The sequence below is a fragment of the Heliangelus exortis genome, chromosome 2 (genome assembly GCF_036169615.1).
Source record: "Heliangelus exortis chromosome 2, bHelExo1.hap1, whole genome shotgun sequence".
Lineage (NCBI taxonomy): Eukaryota > Metazoa > Chordata > Aves > Apodiformes > Trochilidae > Heliangelus > Heliangelus exortis.
The window spans coordinates 50,880,528-50,906,983 of NC_092423.1; the positions used below are offsets into that span (position 1 = coordinate 50,880,528).

The 26,456-nt window shown below is 38.7% G+C and overlaps 1 protein-coding gene across 1 annotated transcript in view; it reads right to left on the reverse strand.

Annotated features, from left to right (window-relative positions):
* Positions 1 to 911: 911 nt before the first annotated feature.
* The window catches only part of ITGA9 (integrin subunit alpha 9), a 211,105-nt gene continuing 185,560 nt past the window's right edge, over positions 912 to 26,456 (reverse strand). Inside the window, exons 26-28 of the mRNA XM_071736098.1 lie at positions 24,762 to 24,863; positions 18,603 to 18,722; positions 912 to 4,040 (exon numbers count right to left, since the gene is read on the reverse strand). Coding sequence (XP_071592199.1) covers positions 3,942 to 4,040; positions 18,603 to 18,722; positions 24,762 to 24,863 — 321 coding nt within the window. The 3' untranslated portion in view covers positions 912 to 3,941. The remainder of the gene's footprint in view (positions 4,041 to 18,602; positions 18,723 to 24,761; positions 24,864 to 26,456) is intronic.

Consider the following 26,456-nt stretch of genomic DNA (forward strand, 5'->3'; position numbering starts at 1 on the left):
CTATGAGCGTGGTGAGACACTGTCACAGGTTGCCCAGGGAAATTGTGGGTGTCCCCTCTCTGGAAGCATTCAAGGACAGGTTGGATGAGTATCTGAGCAAGATGGTCTACTGGAAGGTGTCCCTGACCATGGCAGAGGGGGTTGAACCAGAAGATCTTTAAGGTCCCTTCTAACCCAAATCATTCTGTGATTCTATGGTTCCTGGTCATGTTTTTCAGAGATCATTTCCTTCCTACCCTAAAAGCAGTTTCAAGGGTACTATCTCTAAGAAGACTCCCTGCACATTTCAAGTGTCAAGGCTTAAACAAAGGATCTCTCAGGCACTAGATGATGAACCAGTTGAAAAAGTTACTGCCTTACTTCTAAGCTTCTACTTGCATAGACACTGCAAAGCAAGTCTGCTGAAAAAAAAAAAAAAAAAAAAATCAGCAAACTTTTCAGCGAAGTCGTGTGAGACAATTGATGACTTTGTCCTAAAATGGACTGACTGGAGAGAACCAGGACAGTGACCTCCCCCAGCTCTGCTGTGCAAGCAGTACAGCAAAAAGGAACTAACAAGCAGCTGACAGATGGGAACTTCCAGACCCCTAGCAGCAATTTCCAAACTAACCATGTCTATACATTTTGATAAGACTGCATTTATTACAATTTAACTTAAAAACAAACAAACAAAAAAAACCAAAAAAGAAAAAAACCCCCAAAAAAACCAACAACAAAAAAAACCCCAAAAAAACCAACAACAAAAAAAAACAACCAACCAAACAAAAAAAAACAAAAAAACCCAAAAAAACAAACCAAAAAACCAAGCAGATCTACAGCACAGCTATTTTCTACACATTCTTGAAGTATGTCATGTTCTCATAAGATTTTTGGGTTAGAAAATGATTGTAACCAACTGATGTTGGTGAGGATTTTTGTTTTGCTTGTCTGGATGCTTTTTAAGGAGTGGGAAGGTTCATCTGCAGGACTTCAGTACTATGTACTGGAATGCTTCACTGTCATAGCCTAACTGGAACCAAGCAAGAGCCACAATGGAATGTGAAAAGAAGTAAAAAAAAAAAAAAAAAAAAAAAAATTATGAAGCGTAGACATATAAAACAACAGGCCCTGTGACAAAAGAACTACTGAGTACCTGACAGTGATGAAACTAAGAATTTATGGATTACTTCAAGAATGTATCAGTAATCTGGCCGATCAGTTGTTTTTCACCAAGTGACAACTTACACTGGATCAGTAGTAGACATTTCAAGTCAGAGATCAAAAAACTCCAGTGTGGGCTCAACCAAATGCAATTTACTTTTGTTTTCTTTTTTACTTCACCAAAGAGAAAAAAAAAAATTGAAAAAATAAAAGTTACAATTATCCAATGCCATATGAAATGTCAAACGGGTATTTTACCCTTTTTAGGTACACTTTGAAAAGGTATTTCAAATGGATAACTAATACTGATCTTTTAAAAAGTGCAATGAAGCATTTTTGGCAAATCAGAAAGTAAACTTTTCTTTAAAAAGTTAAAAAAAGACATTCAAAGTTTTTAAAGGGAACTTCCTCTCTTTTCCAGATGGAAACTTTCAAATGCAGTTAAACATACAAATAGTTTCACTTGTCTCCTGAATTATTTTGCCAGCAAATTTACTTTTCAATAATTTGACAGGGGTCTCAGTTTTAGAGAGCAGATACCAAAAATTAACAGTTAAATTAATGAACTTCTTTTCTCAGTATTTTAAGAAATTTCTTATTCAGGTCATAGCTGTGAATCACTCTCATGTCCAACCTCTGTCAGTCTTAAGTAGTTCTGAACAACAGAAAAAATAGATACATTAGATTTAAACACTAGCAAAACTCACCCATGTCAGCAATATCATAGCATGAGGAATTCAATAGCCTCTAATACAAGAAGATGGTTGAAGGCCATCAGTCTTTTGGCTTTACACTCTGATGAAAACGACTGCAGTCCAATACATGTGGCTACAACAGGATTTCCCCTCAGCAGGTTTATTTTTTTCATATTCTGGCTTGGCTTAAGTGATCACTTGTTATATGAAATCTGTCAAATCACCACTGACTTAAGACAGATAACTGAAGAGGCTCATAGCTTTTCTTGTCAAATGGTGGATCAATAGACTTCATTCATTTAAAAAATGAATCCTCCCACCCATCTCCTGCCTAATGGGTGCAGATAGTTGAGCTAATATTGATCAACACTCTTCTAATAGAAGGCACTCAGTGCCAGTGGGGAGAAAAAAGCAAACAGGAATATGGATGTGTTTAATTTTTTAAAATTTGAAGTTGTAATTACCTTTGCAAGACAGAGTAAGAATAAGGCCAATTCTCAAGCATATTTCCTGCATCTTCTCTGCATTCAAATTTCTGAACTTCCAGCAGTTCTTTTATTTTACCCCTTATGGAAAGAGACATCCTGCAGCTGTTCATTCTTGTTCCTCCTTCACCTTCTACCACAGAGCTTGACTCTTCCTTACATGAATTTTTTACCAACGTGACATTTACTTCTTATTTACACAAGGTGCAAAGTACAAGTAGAATCTAAACCCAAGTCATAAAGAGCTCCACTACTTCCATTTAGAAATCCAAGAGCTTTTGGAAGAAACTTGGTTGAATTAATTACAACCAAGTTTCTTCTAATTCAACAAGTCATTTGCTAAGGAATTCCCAGCAATCAAAGTGACAATCTGAGATCCAGTAATGTCTGCACTAACTAAATTTCCTTCTTAAGGCTTGAGGAAGGATGACATTCAGTACTTGGAACACCCAAATAGGGAATCTCAAGATCCAAACATGTAAACCCTTGCATCTACTTCTCTCTCTTAAAATGACCATATAAACAAATTCATGACTCATGTATAAAACTCACAAGGCAGGCACAATACTCATAGCTTGTAGCAATTTATCACTTGCTTTGATAGCAACAGATCACAATAATTAACAGTAGCTTATAAACTATCCTTTCAACATTAATATGGTTCCATTTTTATTTTTTTATTTTAAATTCCAAGAAATTTGTCACTGTCATAGTGGTTGGAGCAATTATATCCTCCTGGTATCTCAATTGTTCAGTCCTAGACTATTATCCAAGTACTAGAGACTGAGGGAGAAAAATTTCCAAAGGAAAACATTTTGTGATGCTTCCTTCAGTGAGCCAAAACAAGCTAAACATCTTCCTATGTGTCACTGAGGAAGCCTTCTCATCCTCTCCCATTCAGGCCCATAAAGGGGCCTCAGATACAAAATAGCACATCTGTGTAATGCTTTAGGTTCTTTACTTTATAAATCAAACATCAAACTCAATTAAAAAAAAAAAAAAAGAGATAGTGAAAAGACTTTGGCTTATTGCCATTAAATGGTCTATATACAACATTACCAAGCCTTGTGAATTAAGCATATGTGGTTTTCAGCTACTTTTATCTGCAAATCTCTCTTTTATCTCTTGCAACGAAGTTTACAAGTACAATAGGATTTATATGTACATATATGTATTTCCAAGGATTTAGCCAGATATCAGTGCTTTGAGTGAACTATATAGCTATTCAATAGAAACTATAAAACCTTGATACAAATATAAAGACATAATCAATATAAAAAGCCTATATTTATAAAAAATATTTTTAGGTAACAGTCTTCCCCTGAGGGTATACCACATAGCTGGATTCATAAATATTGCTCTGCACTGCAGCTTGGTTGCCAAAGTTGAAAGTTCAGCTCTTAAATGAAGTGTAAATTGCTCCAGTCACCTGACATGGCTGCAGTGGTTGCCTCAGGATATGTTCCCTAGCTTGTTGGAGTGATAAAGACACAGCATCACTGGGGTCTCCGAAAAATCTGGAGAAGATTCCTTCTTCCACATATGGAAGATACGAGAGCAGGACCTATAGGCTAGCAAGCACGTGTCACATGACTGGGCTGTAGGGTTTTTTGCGGGCAGTTCACTGATTTTTCTGGACCCAGTCCCAACTATCTTCGTTCTCCTTTCTGCTCTTTTCGGCCTCAATAATTTCTTTGTACCTCCGGCGGAAGAAGCCCATCTGCAAACCAAGAAGAGAAGACAGTGGTAGGTAAAAGTGTCAATAAATTGAAACTTACGTTTTCAGAAAAGAGTGTGTGGAAACAAATAGCATAGGTGTTAATATCTCATTTTTTCTAGTGCCAACATGGAATCACAGCTTCTTGTTTACATCACTATAAATTAGATCAAACTGCGTCCCAAATTTTCACAAGTATAACGAACTACTCTGAGGGAAGAGTCCTTTTCTATGAGAGAAGATTAAAAAAACAAATCAAAACAAAACAACAAAGTATTTCTAATAAAGGCAGACCAGAAGAAGCAGATAAAGATTTTTTTTGTTTCAGATGAAAAAAAAGATAAGGCCAGGCTAGCCCCTGAGTCCTGAGTAAATGGTGCCAGAATTTCATGAACTGTGCTTCCAGTGACCACAACTTCACAAAACAACAGAGATGAGAATACAGTACGCCCACCTCCCCACAGCTGAATTCCAACTGACAGCCTTTTTCAGAAGAAACAGTCTTCCAGAAAACCCAGCAAAGTCTACTGTCTACTGCAGGTGCTCCACCACTGTTCTGAACAGCTCTGCTACCATTTCTTTGTACCCATCTCAAGATGTATCACCACACTGTTGTGCAACCACAGGTACTGTTCTCCCCTCCAGTAATTAAGTTCAGATCTCAAATTTTCTGTTTAAGGATCATTTATGTTAAGATAATTTCATATATAATTTCAATGTTAAGATAGTTTCAGCCTCATCTTTTTGCTGAATGATTTCCCTTGTCCCTTGCTACTAATTGTGTAATCTGCAGCTCAGAAAGCAAAATATAAACCTGATCCTACAAAGCACAGAGCATCAACAATAACTCCTCCATGAGGTTTCAAGATGTTGCAGGGCTGATGACCACTTTTATATATCTTACTGTGCCGTAAACCCTTGTACTTAAAGAAGTGCAAGTGGGTTTCATGTTTGGATAAAAACTCTCATACGTGTTTCTTTAAGCCTTTTAAATAAACGAAAATTATATTAATAAAAGACTCTGGTAGGCATTCAAAAACAACTCCTCAAAGTTAGCAGTGCACTATTGAGACCATTGAATCAATATTTTGTTCATAATAATTAAAAATTTATATAGCTCGTACCACTCTAAACCTGTTTTCTTACTCCTGCTGGGTAAAACATGGTTCTTTAGTCTTCCTTTATCAACCAGTTATTGCCATCCTTTATTCCCATATTGGCTATATGTAGGAATATTTTGTGCTGTTTTGTCACTACTAAGTTCCTGTTAAATTGGGCTTTTTAGTTTCAGTTCTTTAGTAACTGAAATTTTCTTCAAATATATTTTAACTCACAGGGGTCTGAAAGACAGCTTGTTCAAACTACTGAGGGGATTTCTCCAGCAGAGCTTCCTAAGGCTCAGGTCCTAAGGCTCCCAAGTACATCCAAAATTCATGACAACATGAGACCAGACCATTCTCTCACTCCCCCCTTACCTCTGCTGCTGGACTCCTGTGCAAAGGACACAGAAGCTGCAGTGTGGTCTAAAAAGCTCCTTTTTATGGATATCTGTGGATGCCCTGGGGCATGCTATTAGAGACTCTGCTGAGTGCAGAGATGCACACCTACAATCACATTATAAATACACGACAGGTAGACATAAAATAAATGCCTATGATCTCAATTTTACAGAGCGCCCATGTCCTTCTGAAGGCCCCCACAAATAAGTGGAATTAAACCTTAGAAGTCATTTGTTCACAGGATTGTACAAAGACCATGTACACCGTGTCTTTCCCATTTATCATAAGTAAAGCTTTATCTGCTGTTCATATGTGTACATGTATGGAAGATGGTGGGTTTATCACAAAGGGGACACAGGTTGAATTTTCTCACAAAGGGTCACTTGAATTTTGGAGGGCCACGTCTCCCTCACCTCCTACCATCTTTCAGAACAGTATACACAAGGATTCAGGAAAAGAAAATTAAAGAGATTCTCTAGTTCCTGTTCTTCAAACTCACTCTAGAATCAGATCAAATTCTTCCTTTAGTAGAAAAAGATCATTCGTAGTGATTTTTTATACTTGTACTAACAAGTTATACTAGTGAAAAGGATCTCTTTTAAGATCCTCAAGACAGCATCATCATAAAATCCTAGAGACGTTTCACCACTGATGCCTACATATTTCAGCTAAATGGAGAACTGAAGCCAACAGCTTCAGTTTCCCTAAATGGAGGTGAATTATTTTATTAATAACGGATAGGAGAAAAAGTGTAAGAACCTCTGTTGTTCTGGCCCAGTAAGAGTAATTGCAGGTACTTATTTTAGTCACAGGAATCTGGAGATTCTCCTTAAATATGCTCAGGGAGCAGATGTGCTGAAGTAGTGGGTGCCATTTCTGTATTATCAGTTTTTATAACAGACCTACATATTCTGCATATTAGAAAAGAAAATTGCCACAGGACTTTGTTTCCTAAGATAAACAAGTGAAGTTCAATTTGTAGCTTTTAAAAACAGGTTTTAAACCCTTAAGGTCTCCATCCTTCATGCAACCACATTCTTGGTACAATAAAATCCTCTCTTGAAGTTATAATCAAAATTATAGAAAGGCTTTCTAATTTCCTGGAGGGCCAAACAAGAAAAAGCATACTCTTTCCCACTGTTATTTTAATAAAAATAGCCTGTTTGTGAACATCTGCTTTAGGAATTATCTTTAAAATTTGGTTATGAGAGTTTCTGTAGTTTACTGTTCTGTTACTGGATACAGAAGGCTTTTGTGTAGCTTTCCAGCAGGGTAAGAAAGGGAGCTGAAGACCATATTCTTAATGAAGCCTGAAATCCAACGTCTAGCAGTGACTCCACTAAGAAGCTCTATATGTTTATTTCCTGTACATGATGCAGAAAATCCAAAATTATGTAGAGGACTTAATTAAAGTGGAAGCAAAAAGAGAAATGAGAGAAATGAGACCTTAAGGATTTTTTTTTTTATTTTTTTTTTTTACAAAGTAGTGGTCAGGGATTAAATAAATTTCCCATCCCTGAAAGGCAAGGATGTGCTTTGTTGAGGAATACTGTTCTTTAGTGTTAACACTGTATATTTCCACTTAACACCACAGAGTCATTTTCATAATCAGAACAGTTTTGGTTTGGGGTTTTTTGGTAATAGCCATGAAAAAAACTCACAACGTAGTCACTGCCTCACAGGACACCACATAGCCCATTTTCCCATCTCTTTACAATAAAATGATTTCATTTAAAATTACAAAAGTATTAACCCATATGGTGAGGGCTGATAAATGCCTGTGGCAAGCTGGAGGGAATAAGTTTAACATATAGTGAGAAGATACAGGGGTAATGAGGAGGAGGGTATGTGGACAGAGAATTGGTGCAGTACAGGGCTGAATATATACTGACTCTTTTCTCACCAGGGCAGAATTGACACTACAGCCTCTGATCTCTCTTCTACGGCAAAATGCAAAGCCCTTAAGCAAACTGAGAAAATCCAGTGAAGACAGCACTGCTGGGAGTCAGTTTTGGATTTCAAGCAGAGTGAGAGAGATCCACAGCTTTAGCAAAGGTATTGCTGTAACCTCATTTGTGAAAAGGGTGTTTCCAATAGTCTCCAACCCACGTTTCATGGGTTCAATATTCCTCAATTCTCCCAAACGTTGCTTCCTGTATATATATCCCTATGCCTGTGTGTACTTACAAATGCATGTAAATGTCAAATAGCTGTGTGCAATGCAAGAGTTAACACTACCACATCCAGGGAAAGGACTGATGATAGCACTTTGATCAGCCAGCCTCTGTCTGAGGAAAATGTCATTTCTCATCAGAGATAGGAACAACAGGGAAATGTATTTAAGGACAGAGTATTACTGGAAGCTGAAGGGTTATTTTGGGCCAAAAGGCACCAGACACCAACATCAATGCAGGCAACAAGCCTGCACAATACAGCCAGCATTTCAGACTTGGTTCACTTGGGTGAACAGGACTTAGGAAAGATGAGGAGACCCTCTTGAGTTTTGGGCATTTCAGGTCTGTGTGGTTGAAAAAAAGGTTTCAGGAGTGGGGCACTACTTCAGCATTATCCATGCTTTACGCTTAACCCTGGCAGACATCACCAGGGGGGAATCACTATGCCAAAGGTACCACATCCTATTTAATCTCATCTGTGTGCAAACACAAATGAAAAAAAAAAGGCCATTGAAGATTTCAGGAATATAGGTATTGTTCCAAAATTCTGGGGCTATCACTGCCACTCCCCATCACTGCACACCAGAGAAAGAAAAGGATGTCTGAACTGTCTGTGAATCTACAAAATGTTGTGGTGTTCAGATCTGCCATGATAAACTCTAAAGATGTCTGATTGCTTTTCAACAAATCCAAACAAATTCAGGCAGAACTAAACAAAATTGAATAAAAAAGCTGGCCTGGTCTTTACTAGAAGTGACAATAACCTGTTCTTTCTGGAGGTGCTTCAAGAAATAGGAGAGCTGCTATAAATAGGTGGCTTAGATTCAAAACTTGAAACCATCCCCAGGTTTTACACACATACTGTTATTCAGGTATTCCAGCCCATATACCCTTTTCTAGCATAACCTTACTGCCACCTACAGTATATACTGAGCAGAAAGCATACTCCTGGCAAAACTGAACAAGAAAGCAATAGAAAAATCTCTGTTATTTGCAGACTAGAAACTTATATCTGTTATTATGAAGATTTTTCTTGCCATGTGACAAGCACTGTCAAGGCACCTCTTCAATCTTGAATCTTTAAAGTCCTTTTACTAACACACACAACACCCTTTAGCTGTCATGCCAGGTTTACATCTCTTAAAAATCACAGATCAGTCACATGCGACAACACTCGCATAAAGATGTGTTCTTCAAGCACACAGACAAACTAAAAATTTCAAGGTGTTCAATTAATATCACAATAAATTATTATGTGGTGGTTTTGTTTTTTTTTTTTTTTCCTGCTGCTATCTTCTGCACTTGAATCTGCACGTTGAAAAGCTGATTACTGAATTACTGGACTTTGTCTTTTTCTAAACTCTGAAAGTATGAACATTTAGTTGACATTTCCTGCAGCACCATCCCGCAGATCTCTCTCTAGGGTGCCAATGATAAATAAATCTGAAGAGTGCTGATATTACAAAACAAAACATAATCCACATTTGGCAAAAAACAAAGATTATGACAGGGCAAGCAATAGCACATTGCCTTTGTTATATTCACTCTTGAGTAAAAGTCTAAAGCAATTTTATCATGCCCAATGAGGTTAATTCTCCCAAACAAATAAAAAAGGAAATAGTTTGAAGCATGGACTGTAGAATAATGGTTATATTATGGGGGTTTTTTTGCTTGGTTTTGTTTTGCTTGTTGGGTTTTTTTAAGCCTTCTTCCCATTACCACCACCCATTAAGAAACAGGAAAAAAATAAGAACAGCTATACACTGCTGTAAAAAAAACATTACATCTTGATTTACAGCAGTGTTTGCAGACTCTAACTTAGCTAGGAATAAATGCTTGTGAATTACAATGTTCAAACAGAATCCAAAGCTATATCAGAGACTTTTGTCACTTTTTGCATACTTAATTAAGTTTCTTTAGTGTATATTGAGGTACTAAGTTGCACACAAAAAACATTGATTGACTGACAAAATGTCTTCTAATGGATGTTGAAACAGGAAACCACCATGGCTGAGCAGGGAGCTTCTAGAAAAGCTCAAGTGAAAGAACTTTATAGCATGTTGCAAAGATTACATGGAGGCTGCCGGAGTGTATGAAGGGATGAAATGAGAAATGCCAAGGCCTCCTTGGAATTAAATCTAGCAAAGGATGTCAAGGTCAGCAGGAAGGGTTTATTCTAGTATATTGGAGGGAAAAGGAAAACTAGAGAAAATGTGGGCCTGCTGTTGAATGAGGCAGGTGCCACAGTGACAGAAGATGCAGAGAAGGCAATGTTACTGACTGCCTTCTTTGTTGTAGTCTTATAGCTCAAGCCAGTCTTCAAAAGTCCTAGACTTTGGAAGTAACAGAAACAGTCTGGACGAAGGAAGACTTCCATTTGGTTAAGGAGGATCAAGTTGGAGATCAACTAAGTAGACTGGGTATCCACAAGTCCAGGGGTCCTGATGTGATACACCCGCAAGTGCTGAGGGAGCTGGCAGTAGTCTTTGCTAGGACACTCTCCATCATCTTTGAAAGGTCCTGGAGAATAGGCAAGGTGCCTGGGGACTGGAAGAAAGCCAGTGGCACTCCAGCCTTCAAAAAGGGCAAGAAGGAAACTACAGGAAGGACTCAGGAAACTACAGGCCTGTCTGCATGACCTCCATCCCTGGAAAGATGATGGAGTAGCTTATTCTGGGCATCATCTCAAAGCATGTGGAGGTAAAGAAGGTTATCAAAAGTAGTCAGCATGGATTCTACAATGGCATGACTGGATGGATAGATGAGGGGTGGGCAGTGGATATTGTCTTCTTGACTTCAGAAAGGCTTTTGGCATGATCATCCAACAGTATCCTCATAGGCATGTTTAAGAAGTGTGGGTTAGATGAATGGGCAGTGGGATGGATTGAAAACTGGCTCACAGATAAAGCTTGGAGGGTTTTCATTAGTGGCACAGAGACCTACTGGAGGTCAGTAACAACTGCTGTTCCCCAGGGTAAGCACTAGGTCCAGTCCTGTTCAATATAACCAATGACCTGGGTGAAGAGATGGTGTACCCTCAGCAATTTGGTGATGACACAAAACTGGGAGAGGTGGATGACACACACCCAAAGTAGATAGATGAATTCAGACCAGCAGCATGCAAGGAAAAGATGCATTTAAGTGTGCCAAAGAGATAACTGCTCAGAGATTGGATACCGGTACAACCTAATTCAGTACCTTGCTTTTTGAATATAAAAATCCTTGCTATTGTCACTGATGCTAGAGTATCATCCTATTCTAAACATGAAGCCATGTGATTAATAATTTGTTCCCTTAACCATTTCTCAAGCAGCTTTTCAGCCCGGAGTTTTTTGGCTGGTTTCAATGGACCTACTTGCTAATGAGGTGAATAAAGCTGGTGGTTTTGGTGCCTACCCTTGCAATATCTTTACCACATAGGTAAGCTGTAGCTTGCCTCAGACAAGACTCAAATTTACCTAGCATTTGATTCATTTGTGCAGGCATAGTACAATTTATGGAGGACTTTGTACTTATTATACTTTAGAAGAGAAGAGAATTCAAATAACTGGACTTTGAAGATCTTTCAGTGCTGAGTTCTGGCAATTTGAGTTTAATGAAATCATGAACTTCTGGCACAACAGTAACCATGTACAGTAACTTGTACAACAGATGTTACTAGCATGCTTATAAGTGTAATTAAAAAGTGAATTAGCTAACATTATAAGTTATAAACACTTTCAATTAGCTTAAAGATTTTTTTTCCTATTGCAAAATTCTAAGTAGTCTATTTTTTCAAAAGTCATAGAATGAACACTGGCATCATCCAAAGCTCAGATCTGATTAGCAGACTCAAAAATGTAAAAGAACACAATGTCTACTGCAGATTTGTCTGGAAAAATTACTGGATACTATTTCTTAAACCTCAGCAGGGAATAGGACAGTAATTAGACCTATCAATTCCTGTAAGTGTAATTAATTTAAGATATATGTCAATCCATATTTTCCATTTCCTCTTCAAAGGAAAAACAAAGAGAAAATATTGAAATATTTCCAGCTTTGTTTGAAAAACAGAGACTAAACATTATAGACTATTTCTGGAATTAATAAAAAGTAGATTTACAATTATTTTTTATATATTTGATCTGCCAAAAATACTTGAATGAAAGTTTATATTATGATCATAATTATCAGAATAAATTACTTTCATGGATTTAGCTGAACCAGGAGGAAATGGCTAGGGCTGGTGTAAGACATAACCCAGCATTTCCCACTGTGACACCAAGCCTAAAGAGAATTCAGACTATGCAAGTCACATTTTCTCTGTTCTTGGCACTTGAGTCTGAGGGATGTTTGTGACTTCCAATAAATACACATGTTGTGTTCCAGCAGTGGGGAACCTTGGAACCTTAGGTACTTATTTATGAATTTTTCAGTCTACAAACATACCCTTTTTCTGGTTTGGGCTCCTGAAACTGGTGGCTATCTTTCTTCTGTTCAGAAACATGTCCTGAACCACAACCCAACCTCACTCTTGCCAGGGGACTTAACTTATTTGCACAGTGCCAGGATGAAAGTAACAGAGCTGCAATGGCTATGATGTTCTCAAAGTGCCCCAGCATGCACAGCTTCCATTTGGAGGACACCAAGAAAAGAGAAAATGCTCATTTTAATAGCTCATTTTAATCAGAAAGATAACAAAGGCATTTTAAAAGTACCAGGCACACACTACCTCTGAAAAGTTGCCAATTTGCTCTTAAGGGTGGTGAACAAGTATTATATGGTACCCACCAAACTCACTGGGGAAGGTTGTGTTTTGGATAAAACAGCAGCATTAACTATTTACTTGTGTAAGAACAAATAAAAGATGTCCAAACATAATCTTCCTCTAATATGTAGTTCGAATTCAAAGAGCACAGCAAATCATCCCAATAATCTGCTGTAGAAACCTAACATTTGAGCCACTGTTGTCAGAACACAAACCCTTTTGGTCTTGGGAAGCCAAGGGTCTATAAACATTTCTAACACTCATTTTGGTCCAAGAAAAGACAAAAATAATAAAACACAGTTTTGTCTGTTCTTTAAGAACATAAGCAAACTTCTTATCATCCACCTGACTTCTACCGGGTGAAAATAAAAATTATTTATACTGACAAACAAGCACTTCCACTGCCTCAATCCCTCAAGATTTCCCAATTACTATATACAATGAAGATAAATCCATGTTTGGGAAATAATATGGGTTTGCACAGAAGTTTATTATCACCTGACTGCATTTCCATTCTTTACAACAGAGTAATCCTGCAAAAGGCCAATTCTAAACCTACTGAGCCTAGAATCTCTGTCAAAATAATATTCCTGAGAAGCCTATACGAGCTATAACAAATAACTGTTTAGAAAGTTAAAAAGAGGGGAAGGAAGAGGGGAAGGAAGAGGGGAAGGAAGAGAGAGAAAGGAAGAGAGAGAAAGGAAGAGAGAGAAAGGAAGAAGGAGAGAAAGGGAGAAAGGGAGAAAGGGAGAAAGGGAGAAAGGGAGAAAGGGAGAAAGGGAGAAAGGGAGAAAGGGAGAAAGGGAGAAAGGGAGAAAGGGAGAAAGGGAGAAAGGGAGAAAGGGAGAAAGGGAGAAAGGGAGAAAGGGAGAAAGGGAGAAAGGGAGAAAGGGAGAAAGGGAGAAAGGGAGAAAGGGAGAAAGGGAGAAAGGGAGAAAGGGAGAAAGGGAGAAAGGGAGAAAGGGAGAAAGGGAGAAAGGGAGAAAGGGAGAAAGGGAGAAAGGGAGAAAGGGAGAAAGGGAGAAAGGGAGAAAGGGAGAAAGGGAGAAAGGGAGAAAGGGAGAAAGGGAGAAAGGGAGAAAGGGAGAAAGGGAGAAAGGGAGAAAGGGAGAAAGGGAGAAAGGGAGAAAGGGAGAAAGGGAGAAAGGGAGAAAGGGAGAAAGGGAGAAAGGGAGAAAGGGAGAAAGGGAGAAAGGGAGAAAGGGAGAAAGGGAGAAAGGGAGAAAGGGAGAAAGGGAGAAAGGGAGAAAGGGAGAAAGAGAGAAAGAGAGAAAGAGAGAAAGAGAGAAAGAGAGAAAGAGAGAAAGAGAGAAAGAGAGAAAGAGAGAAAGGAAGAAAGAGAGAAGCTGGGGTTTTTTTAAAGACACTTGTGCAGTCACAAAAAAAAGCCGTAAGGCTTCTCCAAGCAAAAAGCCCAAATGCACATTTGAAAAAACTGCTTGGAGTTGTCTGGCTTTTTAAACAGAACCTCATATTCAATAAAGAAAGCTTCATATTTCAAAGTTTGTCCCTCAAATCTGCATCCATACATACAGCCTCTGCTTAAACAAGGGCTTTGCAAGCCCAGCACTTGGTAGGATTCATGCTCCCTGCTGGAAAAAGACAGTTCAAAGCCTAACTAATGCAGCTCAGTAGACGCAAATGTCTGCACAGAATTTCTCCTAAAAGCTTAAAAAAAAAAAGTCTTCGTATTCTCATTTTAAAACATAAGGCAAAAACTTTTTCTAGAACATACTGAAGAGCAGGAAGCCACCAGCTAATAAAAAAACCAGGATATGTGGGTACTATTCTGCTTGCCCTTCTCCTCCCTGTAACCCCGTCAAAAATCCAGGGTTTGGAGCAGACAGGTATCTTATTACATAAGGGAGACTCAGATCAATTATTTGCTCCAAGAATCAAAAGAGCTACAAAATTATGCTAGAAACCTCATTTTGGACAAGTCAGAGCACGAATACCGTAGGCACAGGCTCAGTTCAGAAAGAAGTTTTCATGTTTCATCTTATTCATCTAGATGAGTAAGTTTAGATAGAAGTCCAGGCCTTGAGTTAAACATGCCACAAAGAAACAAAATACTGTTACTACAATGAACATGAAGTCTTTGATTTGCAAATCACTTCCACAATTGGCTCCACAGATCACTCAGCTAGCCAAATGAAGTCTGGTACTCACTGACACATCCTTTGCTCTCCTCTGGGCTGAAGACTTTTTTTTTTTTTCTTTTTGTCCTCTGTTTTTTAGAATATGGATTGAACAATTCACTTCGCAACTCAAGCCAATTCCAATGCAGAAACTTCAATCCACAACATTGCAAAGCACTACTATTATTAATAGAATATTTATTGTGTTATAACGTTGCTTGCATAGCTTATGCCAACTCTCCCCTGGTTTATATGTGTATAAATCCACTATGCCCAAAGGGGACCCACACATGGCTGCAGTCCTAACAGCTGAGGGAAGCCTGTGTGGGAGAACACTCCCAAAAATAATCCATCCCTGACCGCCTTTCCTTCCTGAACTGTTGCCAGGGCTTGTGAAATCACAGGATTGCCTAGCACGTGGGTAAATTGGCCTAAAGCAAAGCAACCTCCTCCTTCCTCTGCTCCACAAGCATCTGGAGGCCACCAAAGAGGTGCAGACCAGTCTCCACAGTAAAAAGCAAGATGTATTGCTGTGGGCAACAGCACGAAAGCCCCTCCTGCTCCTCTGACACATGGGAGACCACAGGCAAGGCATGAGTGGGGAGAGAGAGCTGCACTGCAGAGGAACCAGCATGAGTGGGAACATGTCCCCAGGGATGCCTGCACAAAGGCATCCAGAGTGGATGAACAAGATACAAAGAGCCACAAATGTCAGGGTAAAGCTGGGCTATCCAACAAAATAGGTAAAAATAGGGCAATTCTTGCTGGTCTGCCTTATGCAGGGCATCTCATGGAAGTCAGGGTAAAAGCTGCTTACCTTACCCTCTGGATCTATACACACTTAAACCAGAGGAAACACAGTGTCTACAGGAAATACTAAAATATACAGAGAAGCAAATCCAGTTAAAAACCTATTGAACTCAAATCGAACAAGTTATTATGTGTGCATTAATATGACCGGGGTCTTGAATGTGGAAAAAAAAAAGCTTTTATTTGAGGTGAAACAACCGGGCATTTAACATCACCTCCACTGACATCAGCCCCCTAAACTGTGCCATTTTAGGTCTCAAGATGATGAAATAATCACCATCTTCACCTTACTGTATGTACAGTAACCTTCTGCTGATTCAAAATAAGGTTTGAGGCTGCAATGTCCCTGAGATCGCACTCCTGCTGATGCCATTAATTCCAGCAGTGTGTGATGTGAAGTATTTACATTATTCTAATACTTTTTTTCTGCAACTTTAAGGAGCTGCTTACTTGGTCTGTAAAATACCAGCGTGTCTGAGGATTTTTCTGTTGTGTTGCACCACTCACAGAGCAGTCATGCACACAGGAAGAGTGAACCTTCCTCTCAGGGCTGAGGCACAGTCACTGCCAAAAAACCCTGCACTGCTGCCAGTGCTCAGTTCCCTTATAGTGATTTTGCTCCAGCTCCTGTTCTGTTTTGTGTAAACAGCTGCCTTCTAAGACCACACTTCGGGTCTAATTAATTTCTTATTAAAAATGTAATTAAGCTTATACTTTGATCATAAAATCTAACTTCTGGCTCTCACTGGTGGTTCTAAGATGCCCAAAACTCCACTGAATTGAAATTACAGACTCACAGAATTATCACAGCTGGAAAAGACCTCTAAGATTACCGTGTCCAACTGTCAACATTCCCCCCAAATAAAATATAAGTATCAATATCTGTACCACCCACGAAAGCATGTCCTGAAGTGCCTCATCTACACATTTTTTAAATAATTCCAGGGATGGTGACTCTGACACCTCGCTGGCCACTCCATTCCAAGGCCTAACTGTTCTCTCATTCCACAGTTCAATACTAAAACACTTGCATTGGAAGTGGATTTTTTTTTACTCTTCACACAACAAAACTTAGGAGTGTCTGTAGAATATATTGGCCATCTATGTCTAAAAATATTTACAATCAGACAATTAAGATTCCTCTGTCAGACTGCAACTTTCCCATGTCAGTTTTATCTCAGACAACTTTAATATTGCCAGTAACTTTTATAAATACAGCAACTACTGAGTGCGAAGTGTTACTTAAGTATGCTTATGTTCCAAACTAAGACTTAAATGAAAATACTATCTGATACTAGCAGCTACACACTTTTAACCACTTTCCTCTAAATCAAAACCTTGAATTATAGATTCCTTTAGTAATCTAAACTCTGTGGATAAAGCATTGGAGTGCAGCTGACAAAGCCTGGCTTTTTGTGCCACCTCTGCCACAGGACGCTGTGCGAGGCATCTCACCTTGCTTGGCCTCAGTGCTTTAACATCTGCATGCAGAAAGGGCTATATAAGCCTGGTGTTAGTTATAATTATTTGTTGATCTGACACTGAACTTCCCTTAAGAGTTTCATGCAAAAAAATGGCAGATTCTTAACGTGTATTTTAATGATTCCTATAAAATTTAAAAGAGCTTAAGTCTCAAGATTAAGCCAGGAAAAAAGACTTTTAATTCTAATAGAGACCAAGAACTTGTGTCAGATTGTCACGGGGGCAACCTGGTGAAAGGTGCTATTATTCTTATCTTGCACATTTTCAAACAGTTCCTCTGGTGACTTTTTACCTTCAGGAAACGAGCCATATGAAATCAGTCACATAAACAGCAGCAGTAGTAACTCCTTTTTCAAAAGTGTGTGTCATTGGGACATAAAGCCTGGGCCTCTTCCAAGCTCACATTTTTCTATTCTTGTGGTTAGTCTGCCATCTTAATTACACAGAATTTGTTGTTGTTGTTGTTTTTGGGGTTTTTGTTTGTTTGTTTGTTTGTGGTTTTTTTGTTTCTCAGGAAGCAAAAGTATTTCCCACATGCCACAAAAGCAGAAGTTACAAGATATTCTATACTGTGGTCATACGTTGCTTTCCACATGGAAAGCACAATCGATTTGACCTGGCCAGTATATGCTTAAATATCTTCAAAACTGCCTATAAAAGTACTTTAGATCTATAACCCATATAAAATTTATATAACTCATGTATGATGATAACTCATGTAGATGTATGATTATAACACAGCTATTGCACATCTGTACAATCTATAATAAAAAATGGTGTGGCCATTTTTTGGTCCAGGTTTGTGACTGAATTTTAAAGCCCTGTGAGCAGCAGCGAGATGCCCTTCCGTGGCACATCGGGGCTGCGAGCCCCAGTGCAGAGCCTGCAGTGCACAGGCTGCTAACCAGGCTGCTGGACCTCTGCCATGGGAAGCAAAATAATGTTGGACTTGTTCCCATGCGTGCATTTGTGATTTACTTCTCTCAAAGACAGCCCCCGACCTTGACCGTGGCCTTTTAAATTTATGGATTGGTAACAGGGAACGATGGAATGAAAACACTTGAAGCTCCCTACCCTTTATATTTACCACACCAGATGGCTGCTGCTAATTGTCATCATCAGCCCAGTTTTACCACGTAAGAGTGCCTGGGTACAAGTACTGGGTCTTATCAGAGATGGTGTGAAGGTTGGCTTTTAACAGGTCCTGGTGCTTCTTGCTCTGGTAATGCATTTAACTCATCTGGAATTCTTCTTCGAGAGAACTGAAGATTTATTGCTGGATACTCCCCTCCCCCAGACCCTCACCTCTTGGAAAACAGTAGCTACTGACTCATTTTCACTAAGCATGCACCTAATCTTTTAGCTAGTCAAGTAAAGTTGACCTAATTTTCAGAAGTATTTAACTGGGAGATAACAACATGTTTTTAAGAGGGATCCTCCTTTGTCCTGAAATGCTGTCAGAGGTTTCAACATTTAATAACTAGGACCTAAACAAATAATTTAAAAATCTACTTTTCCCCTTTGCTACGTCATGAGTCTCTCCCTGTCCCTAACAAAAGCCTGGATATGAAAATATTTTTGGCCAAAGGCTTCTGCAATGGAGTGGTCAATTATTTAGTTCTAAAGCAAAGGGATGTTAAATGCAAGGATAAATGGAAGACTTTTTTTTTTTCCTGGGACCAGCCTTGGTGTCTATATTGCATCTGTTACCTTACCTTCCATAAGAGCACAGCCAGTAACAGGAAGATGAGAATTCCCACCAGCAAACTGATGGCAATGATCCATCCGACAACATAGCCACGAGGCTCCAGATTGTGTAAAGCCTCAAAGACCACCTACAAAGCAATTAGAAAAAGATCTTTTTATAACTGGAAGTTGTATTATTTTTTCTTGTACTCATCTTATTAAACACATTGCATGGTGGCCTCACTGATCATATTTCATCTGTCAAACAAATATGGAATGTGTCCTTAGTTTCGTGCTTTCCATCTATTTTTCTACAAGGGATTTAAAGCTTTCAAGAGGAATTTGAGTAGCCATGTGTTGCATCCAAAAGATATCAGCTTCCACTCCAAAATAACTCTTATCCTGACAAACCCCCACCCCACCCCAGACATCAAGCTTGTTCTGGTGCCGGACCAACAAAGGTACACGAAAGTTTGCATGAAAAACTCCATCCCTTAGACTGGCAGGGATGGCCAATTGGTTTCTCTTACTCATCATGTTCTCGGTCCTACCAAACACCCCAATATTTCACATGAAACACTCATGTATGCTGAGTTAATTTTTTTTTTTTTTTCCCCAGAAAATATGGGACAATTTGCATATATCCCTACTGAATACAAATTGTCCATGCTGTGCTTCACAAGACAAATTGTGTGAAAGAAGGAAAGGCACACGCAGTCATGGGTTCTTCTGAGAATGCAGAGAACAGTTCCATGCTGTTTTCTCCTCTCTTTTTGTATAGCATATATGGCAAGGAAATACATCTTACTTAACCAGCCTTCTTTAACCATATGCCCTAAGATGGAAATGGGAGCAAATACTGCTTGTATACACTATGTGAATTTCTTGTCTCTTATTTCAATCAAAACCAGTTCCCTCAGTAGAAAGCTCAAAAGCAGTTCTGCCTTCAGTGGAAAATCCCAAACCAGTTCTCCTTAAGTGATCACTTTCTGTGTTATGTTGTTATATTTTGCAATTTAAATGCAGAGAGGTGGCAGGGAATTTATTTATTTATTTATTTTTAAAGTAATACACTTGCTTTGTCTGGCTTTGTTTTGGTTTGTTTTGGAAAGCCAAATAGTTTTCCTCTCTCCTTCACAAACCACTTTTATCATCATGGCTTAAAAATTTCAAAATCCTTTTGTAGATATAATTTGTTAAATCAATCTTTTAAACAAAACAGACAAAAATGGTAGTTAAAAGTGGGTAAAAAAGCAGAATAAGAGTCAGATACAATTATGCAACACCATGATGCTCAACTTTGGGAGGCCCATGGAGAACCCATGAAAAACCTCCGTTCACTGATGACACCATTTCAAACAGTGTCATTTACAAATGGGACAAAGCAAAGGGAACATGATAAACATATGGATGTTAAAGTTAGTCTTTCAGGAAAAGACTGCAACAGGGAGGTGATGGCAGCACTGGGAGAGGGATTGAAGAGCCATGGGGACCCTTAGCCAGTGAAGGCAACAACAAGTGGGAAATGGGACAGGACAGTATTCCAAGATCCCACTAATGAACATTTGTGTTTCCATAAACATGTCCAGCTTTGGCAAACACCCACAATACTGTAGGGAGAAATGAGAGAAAGAAGGGAGTAGAGCTATATTTTGTCACCATGTTCCCATAAATAAATAAAGATTATTGTCTCAGTTTCCTAGGCTAACATTGATTAAGATCACAGCTTTTCTGGAGGAGGAATTTGAACACAGCTGATTTACACACACCATGTTTTTTCTATTGATGAGATATTATCAGGCATTTGATGACAATGAGACATGAAAACATAAGAAATGGCCAGGAACTAAGCTATACATAGATAGCATTATCCAAATATATTCCCATAACTATTATCACAATGCTCAAAATAGCTCTCAAACACAGACCAGTTCTTCACCAGAGGAAAAGAAAAATTTTAGCATTTCAGAAATTAATACAAAACCTTTGCTAGACTTCTTGCTGAACAGAGTAAGTTTCCTAAGCAGCATAGTTTCCGTCATAGTCAAGACAAGTGTAAGGGAAATACCAGACAGAGAGATCAAACACAAATCTTGTGCCTTCATCATATTTCTGAGCCAGCTTGGAAAGATGATCTGATGTGGCAGTCCATTTCTCACAGAGCCTATGGTTAGCATCCATCTTGCAGAAACAAGTCAGATGACTGTTTCTTAGATGATAAGGCATTAATGTTATTTTTCTTTCTGACTCTAAAAGACAAAATAATCTCCCTAAAATTTTAAGTATTGCCAGCTTTAATGAAGAGACCTTTCAAGCAGTCCCTCGATGAAAAATGAGATGGTGTCTTCACTGCTCAGAGTAAATGTTAACATAACACAACTTCCATAACAATAGACTTATATGTCCTTCATACTGCCAGAAGACAGAGCCAGAAGAGCTGCAGAGATTAAATCATACATCACCCCACAGCAAGAACCCCACATTTTACGTTTGAGGCACACTGGCTGGAATAGCTTGGCTGTAGCTTTTGCAGTCACAGCTCAAACTGTAAGAGTAGAGAGCAACAGCTTCTTATCTATCCAGTGTCTTCTATAAGCCTTGAATCAGAATAAAAGTATTACAAAAAAAACCAAACCTATTCTTGGCTCTGTGGCTTGGAGAAGAGCAGGTATGTTGCACATGTTCATGCCCTTATCCCTTTCAAGCTCATATAAATAACCCTCAAAAAAACCTTCTAGGTCCTCACAACCATAAACTTATCCCAAGAATATAATTGTTTATGATCACAGACATAAACATGCCTAAATTCTGAGGTAAAAGAAATAACATGTGGGCAAATATTTGCCTGTGCAGAGTTAAACCTGAGGTGACTGAGCTGAAACTGAGAGAACAGGGAACTCTGGCCAGAAGGGAGAGGCTCAAAGACTTGATAAAGCAAACCCATGCTGAGCTGGCAGCACCAGACAGCTATATATATGATAGCCTTCAGCTTTACAGGGCACTTCATTGTAGGAGCTGCATATGGTTTATCTAGGTTTATCCTTTCATCTACTCAGCTATGCATTCCCTCACTTTCAAGACAGGGAGATTCAGGGGAATTGGCCTGGTTTTGACACAGTGAAATCCAGCCTATTCTTCCCTCCACACTGGCACTCACAAAGGGAAGTCCTTTTGCTCCATAAGAGCACTGCTGTTCCTCTACATGAGCAGCAAGCACAGGAGGCAAATCCTCAGCTCTGGTATTTGACCACTGTGGCCTCATGGAGCTTATTCTTGGTTTTGCCTCACATGCAGAGAAAAAGGGAGCCAAACCTTCATGGAAACCCACCTGCTCAAGAAAAGAAAGTTTGCTTTCTGAAAATACCACACCATCTATTTTAGCCAGTACATCCTCATGTTAATACAACTGCCATTACAGTGCCAAATCCAAACCCTGCTCACTTACATGTGATTTGCCCAACATAAGAATTCAAACAGCCTATTGCAACAGGAGACAGAAAATACATAATTTCAAATCACATAAAACCATATCCAAAAGCAGAGAAATTATTTATGAAAAATGTACAACTGCATTTTTTTCAAAAATGGGTTCATTTCCAATACAGCCTGCTACCCAAAACTTACAGATACTTACATAAGCTTTTGCATGGTCCTTACAAATGATCTGCTATAAATTCTGACACACTGCAATTCATATGGGTGGTCCTGCCACCACTGGTACTTCTTACATTAGTACCACAAATATTAAGTCTTCCTTATCCTTGTGTCTTCTTTACAGATACTTTGCACTCTGATATTGTACACTATATGCTAAAAGTTTCCAGTCAAGTAAGGGCAGCTAGTTCTTAAGAAACATCTAAATGTAGTAATAAGTCTACATTTAGCTATAGAAAGCAGAGGCCTTTTCACATTTACCATGATAAAGTGTCTTAAGAGACTGTTTTTAATTGCTAGGGAACATTTTCATAAACAGACTCACAGGAAGCCCATGCACAACTGTTCAGAAGGAGCTGCTATCCAAACGGATACAGTACAGCAGCCCATGGTCAGTGAAAAGAATACAGGATGAGCTTTGAAAAGGAAGGGAGGAGTATGAACAGAGACATTTTATCTCTCCTGTCTGTACTTCCAGCAAAAAAGCTGTGGCCTGAAACAAGTACTATTCCCTTCTGAAAAAAGGAAAGAAAAGAGGGAAAAACTAATACCTTGAGTCAAACCACATGTCTTAAATTTTTCCCTGAACATGACCTTATGCAAAATATACAGCAATGATGAAGCTAACAGACATATAGAAATAGCACAAAGGAGACAGCAAGTGGCATTGACATTAGAGAAGCCTTGAAGTTACAAATTTATGTTACATGGCTACAACATGTCAAGCATGCTCCTTTACAGCTAGGGCTTCCCAGAAACTTGGGGGAAGCTTTTGTTTGAAGACTAATGTAGCTTCCCAAGACACACAGTGCACTTAATAACTGCTGCAACTCAAGGCTTGATGAAAGGCTTTCTGAGAACAGGAAAAGGAGAGTGCTGGTTGTTTGGGGTTTTTTTGTTTTCTTTTTTAATCAAAGCATTAGATAACAATGAAATACAGCAGAGCTTACATTCCTAGATAAAAGCATTCCTTATTTTAAACATTTAATAATAGTAATCCCACATGTTTTATATTGTGCCTATCATTCTAAGATTATAAAACCCTTTACAGATCTAAATATTTGGCAGAGAGATCCTGGCTTCTTCCATTTCAGTTGGGGCATGGGTATCACAAGCAGTTGTTATTTCAATCATTAATGAAATTTTGTCACAAAATTGCAAGATTTGCTCTGTGCAAGCAACAGAGCTGAAGAGAGATCAAACAATATATTAACAGTCAGGCCTAAAAGTCACTTAAAAAGCACATTCCCAGGGAAGGCTAGCTATGTTTTTCATTTCAGCTGCCAAGCCTATTTTTCAGTGGTCTTTAGAATGGTCCAGAAACCTGACAAAGAAAATAAAACAGAAGGGAAAAAAAATGGGGTCCTGTCATATAAAAGAATTTCTTTTTCTCATGGGTCTTATATAGAACCTTAAGTCTAGGGTTGCAGGCACGATGGAGAAGGTGGTTACTGTAGTGGTCTCTCCACTTTCAGACTGAAGGTAGGAAGTAGATGGTGGCTCACTTCTTCCTTTGCCAGTAGCGTTTTAAATCCAGTATCTCTGAGACAGAGACCCCATAATTTGGGGTTTCAGTGCCGTCCAGAAGGGCACTGAATTCCTCAAATCTCATTAGTACTCACTGAAATTGAGCTGACAGAATGGTTGTCTGGGCTGGTGGTGTTGACAGTCATTGGGGAGAAAAGGTAACTGAAAGGATCTAGATCATGTTCCAAAAATACACAGCAAGAGATTACTTCCAATCCTCACATGAGAAAGAAGAAATGAAACCTTAAAATTTCAGTAGGCAAAAAGAAAACTTAATTTGGGTGGAGCCCCCTGTTCCACTTTCATGCATAACTATTAGGCAACTTGATAGTAGCAGACCAAAGCCATCACCTCCTCCTACTTCAGTATATTATAAACATGGCTGTACAGTTTTACTTAGAGCCAGAATTATGTAGTTAATTCACCTTGAACTTTAGTATTTCCCCTCCAGTTTTCAATCCAGACTCATGCAGATCAGCACAAAATGCAGTATCAGGTCAAAGATGAATTCCATTAGCTCAGCACAATAGAACAGTTATATGAATCTCTGAAAGTTTAGACCTCCTCGCAGATTTACATAGCTCCCAGAATATTACTACCACTTCTAAATATTTCCTACTGTGACATCTGAAAAGACTTTGCTGGGGTTTCAAGTCTCTGCTAGATTTTCAAGGAAGACCTGAGTTAGATTAAAGCAGATGTTAACCCTAGAACAGGAAGCTAAACCCAATTTTGGCATTATTTCAGGGGTATTACAATTTTGGCTACTACAAAACAGATCCTCCTACTCCACATAAGCTCTCTCACTGTGACAGCATGGTTACCACAGAGAGTAAAACCACAGATGCACAGTTCCCAGGACTGCTAGTCTAGCCAGACCAAGTCTTGGCACTCCCATGGGGTAGCCCAGCTCAAGCCCAGCCACAAATTCCAGTTTGTATAGAGCTCTGACTAATCTCCACGCCACTGGGATCAGGAAAACTTTCTCTTCAGGTTTATTTACTTACTGGTTTTTCTTCAGGGCTCCCTTTAGGCACCTCCACAACTCTGAGGTCAGGGTCCACCCGAACCCTTGCCCTTGTGACAAACTGGATGACTGATGAACTGTCCTGAGAAGTTAAATAAGGAAGAATTGAATTTAAGGTTAAAAAGAAACACAAAACCAAACCAACCAAACAAAAACAAAAACTCTCTATAACACATCAAACATTCAAACATTTGCCAGTGCAACAAAGACATCTAAACAATGTTTTAGTGGAGGTTGGGTCTATAGTTAGGTACTACCCTAGTTAAAAATCTAGTTTGAAAATATATACCTTATGCTTAAGACAGACAATAGCCAAGCACATTATCTCAGATTAAAATACAATCAGGTATGTTGAACTTGAAACAGTTTTAAACTCATTTTGGCCTGTTAATGTTTCCCACATGAACCTCAAAAGAGAACAACCAACAAAGCCAGTGTCAGTATTAACCACCAAAGAAAAGTTCCTATTTTTTTTCCAAGTGAACAGAAAAAAAGATACACAAAACCTGGGATAAACTCTAGTATATCCCAAGGCAAAAATGTCTTAATTATTTAAATCTCACACTGCAAATATCTTAAACATTTCCCTGAAATACTTCCCCTATTTCTCCTGTATTTTACACAGTGCAAATTCCACTACGATGCCATTTCAGCTCAGGTTAGTAATTTGTATGCTGTTCACCTTGGGGAGGGTAGGTGATTAAGTAGGAAGTGGCATATATTGGTGACACTGATCCAAAGACACGTGTAAATCTTGTGTGTCTTCTATGGAAGTGTTGCTAATGGTCATCTTGGAAAGAGTCCAGCAAATGGGATGAATCCTGGCTACTGTCAGGACTGAATTTTCCAGAAGCACATTTTGTGTACACAGTGACTTCTTATATATTTTACCGTTTGTATAAGCATGTAACAGATACCTGAAACTTCTGGCCTTGCCTACATTTTCTGTTTTCTGACAAGAACAAACACAAGCAGACTGGTTGGTTTCAGCTAGAAAAGCTCAGGGCTACCAACTGCTTTAGGGACTGCTTTCTTATAAGGATTCTGCCCAATATTTTTATCTGGCAGCTAACACATCTATTTTAGTAGGTTTACCTGCTTTCACTCTGATTATTTTATACCCTCATAATCTTACAGCATCTTGCCACAACTACACAGTCAGCATTTTTGAAAAAGAAAACAGGGCAAAACACAGTAAATTTAGAAAACTAGAAACTCAGAAAGGTTTTCTGTCTTTTTCAGTGGCTTCAGAGAAGAAAGGAATTAACTTTCAACCATTTGTTTCTTGTCACAAATGTCAAGCTCAGCATTAATATGGTCTTGATGTATCTTCACAGAATAATAATAATTTGATTTAAAAATTACAAAAAAACTGCCATGTCTCTGTTTACACAGATGAACGATCACTCGTCACAGTTTACATGCACTTATTCTACTTTTCATTTTTCAGAATGAAAACTCTCAGAAATCAATTTGACTTTCAGAAGTCTCTAGGCTTAACACCATGCATACAATTAAGCGCCTCATTTGTTGTCTCTCAATGTATAAATTTCTGAACCTAATTTATTTCTGTCTTAATGGGTAATGGGTAAGAACTGGGATTAACACCTCCGTACACGCTGTGATAAATAGATCTGTTTTCTTTGACACCATGATTTTTTTTGCAACACACTAG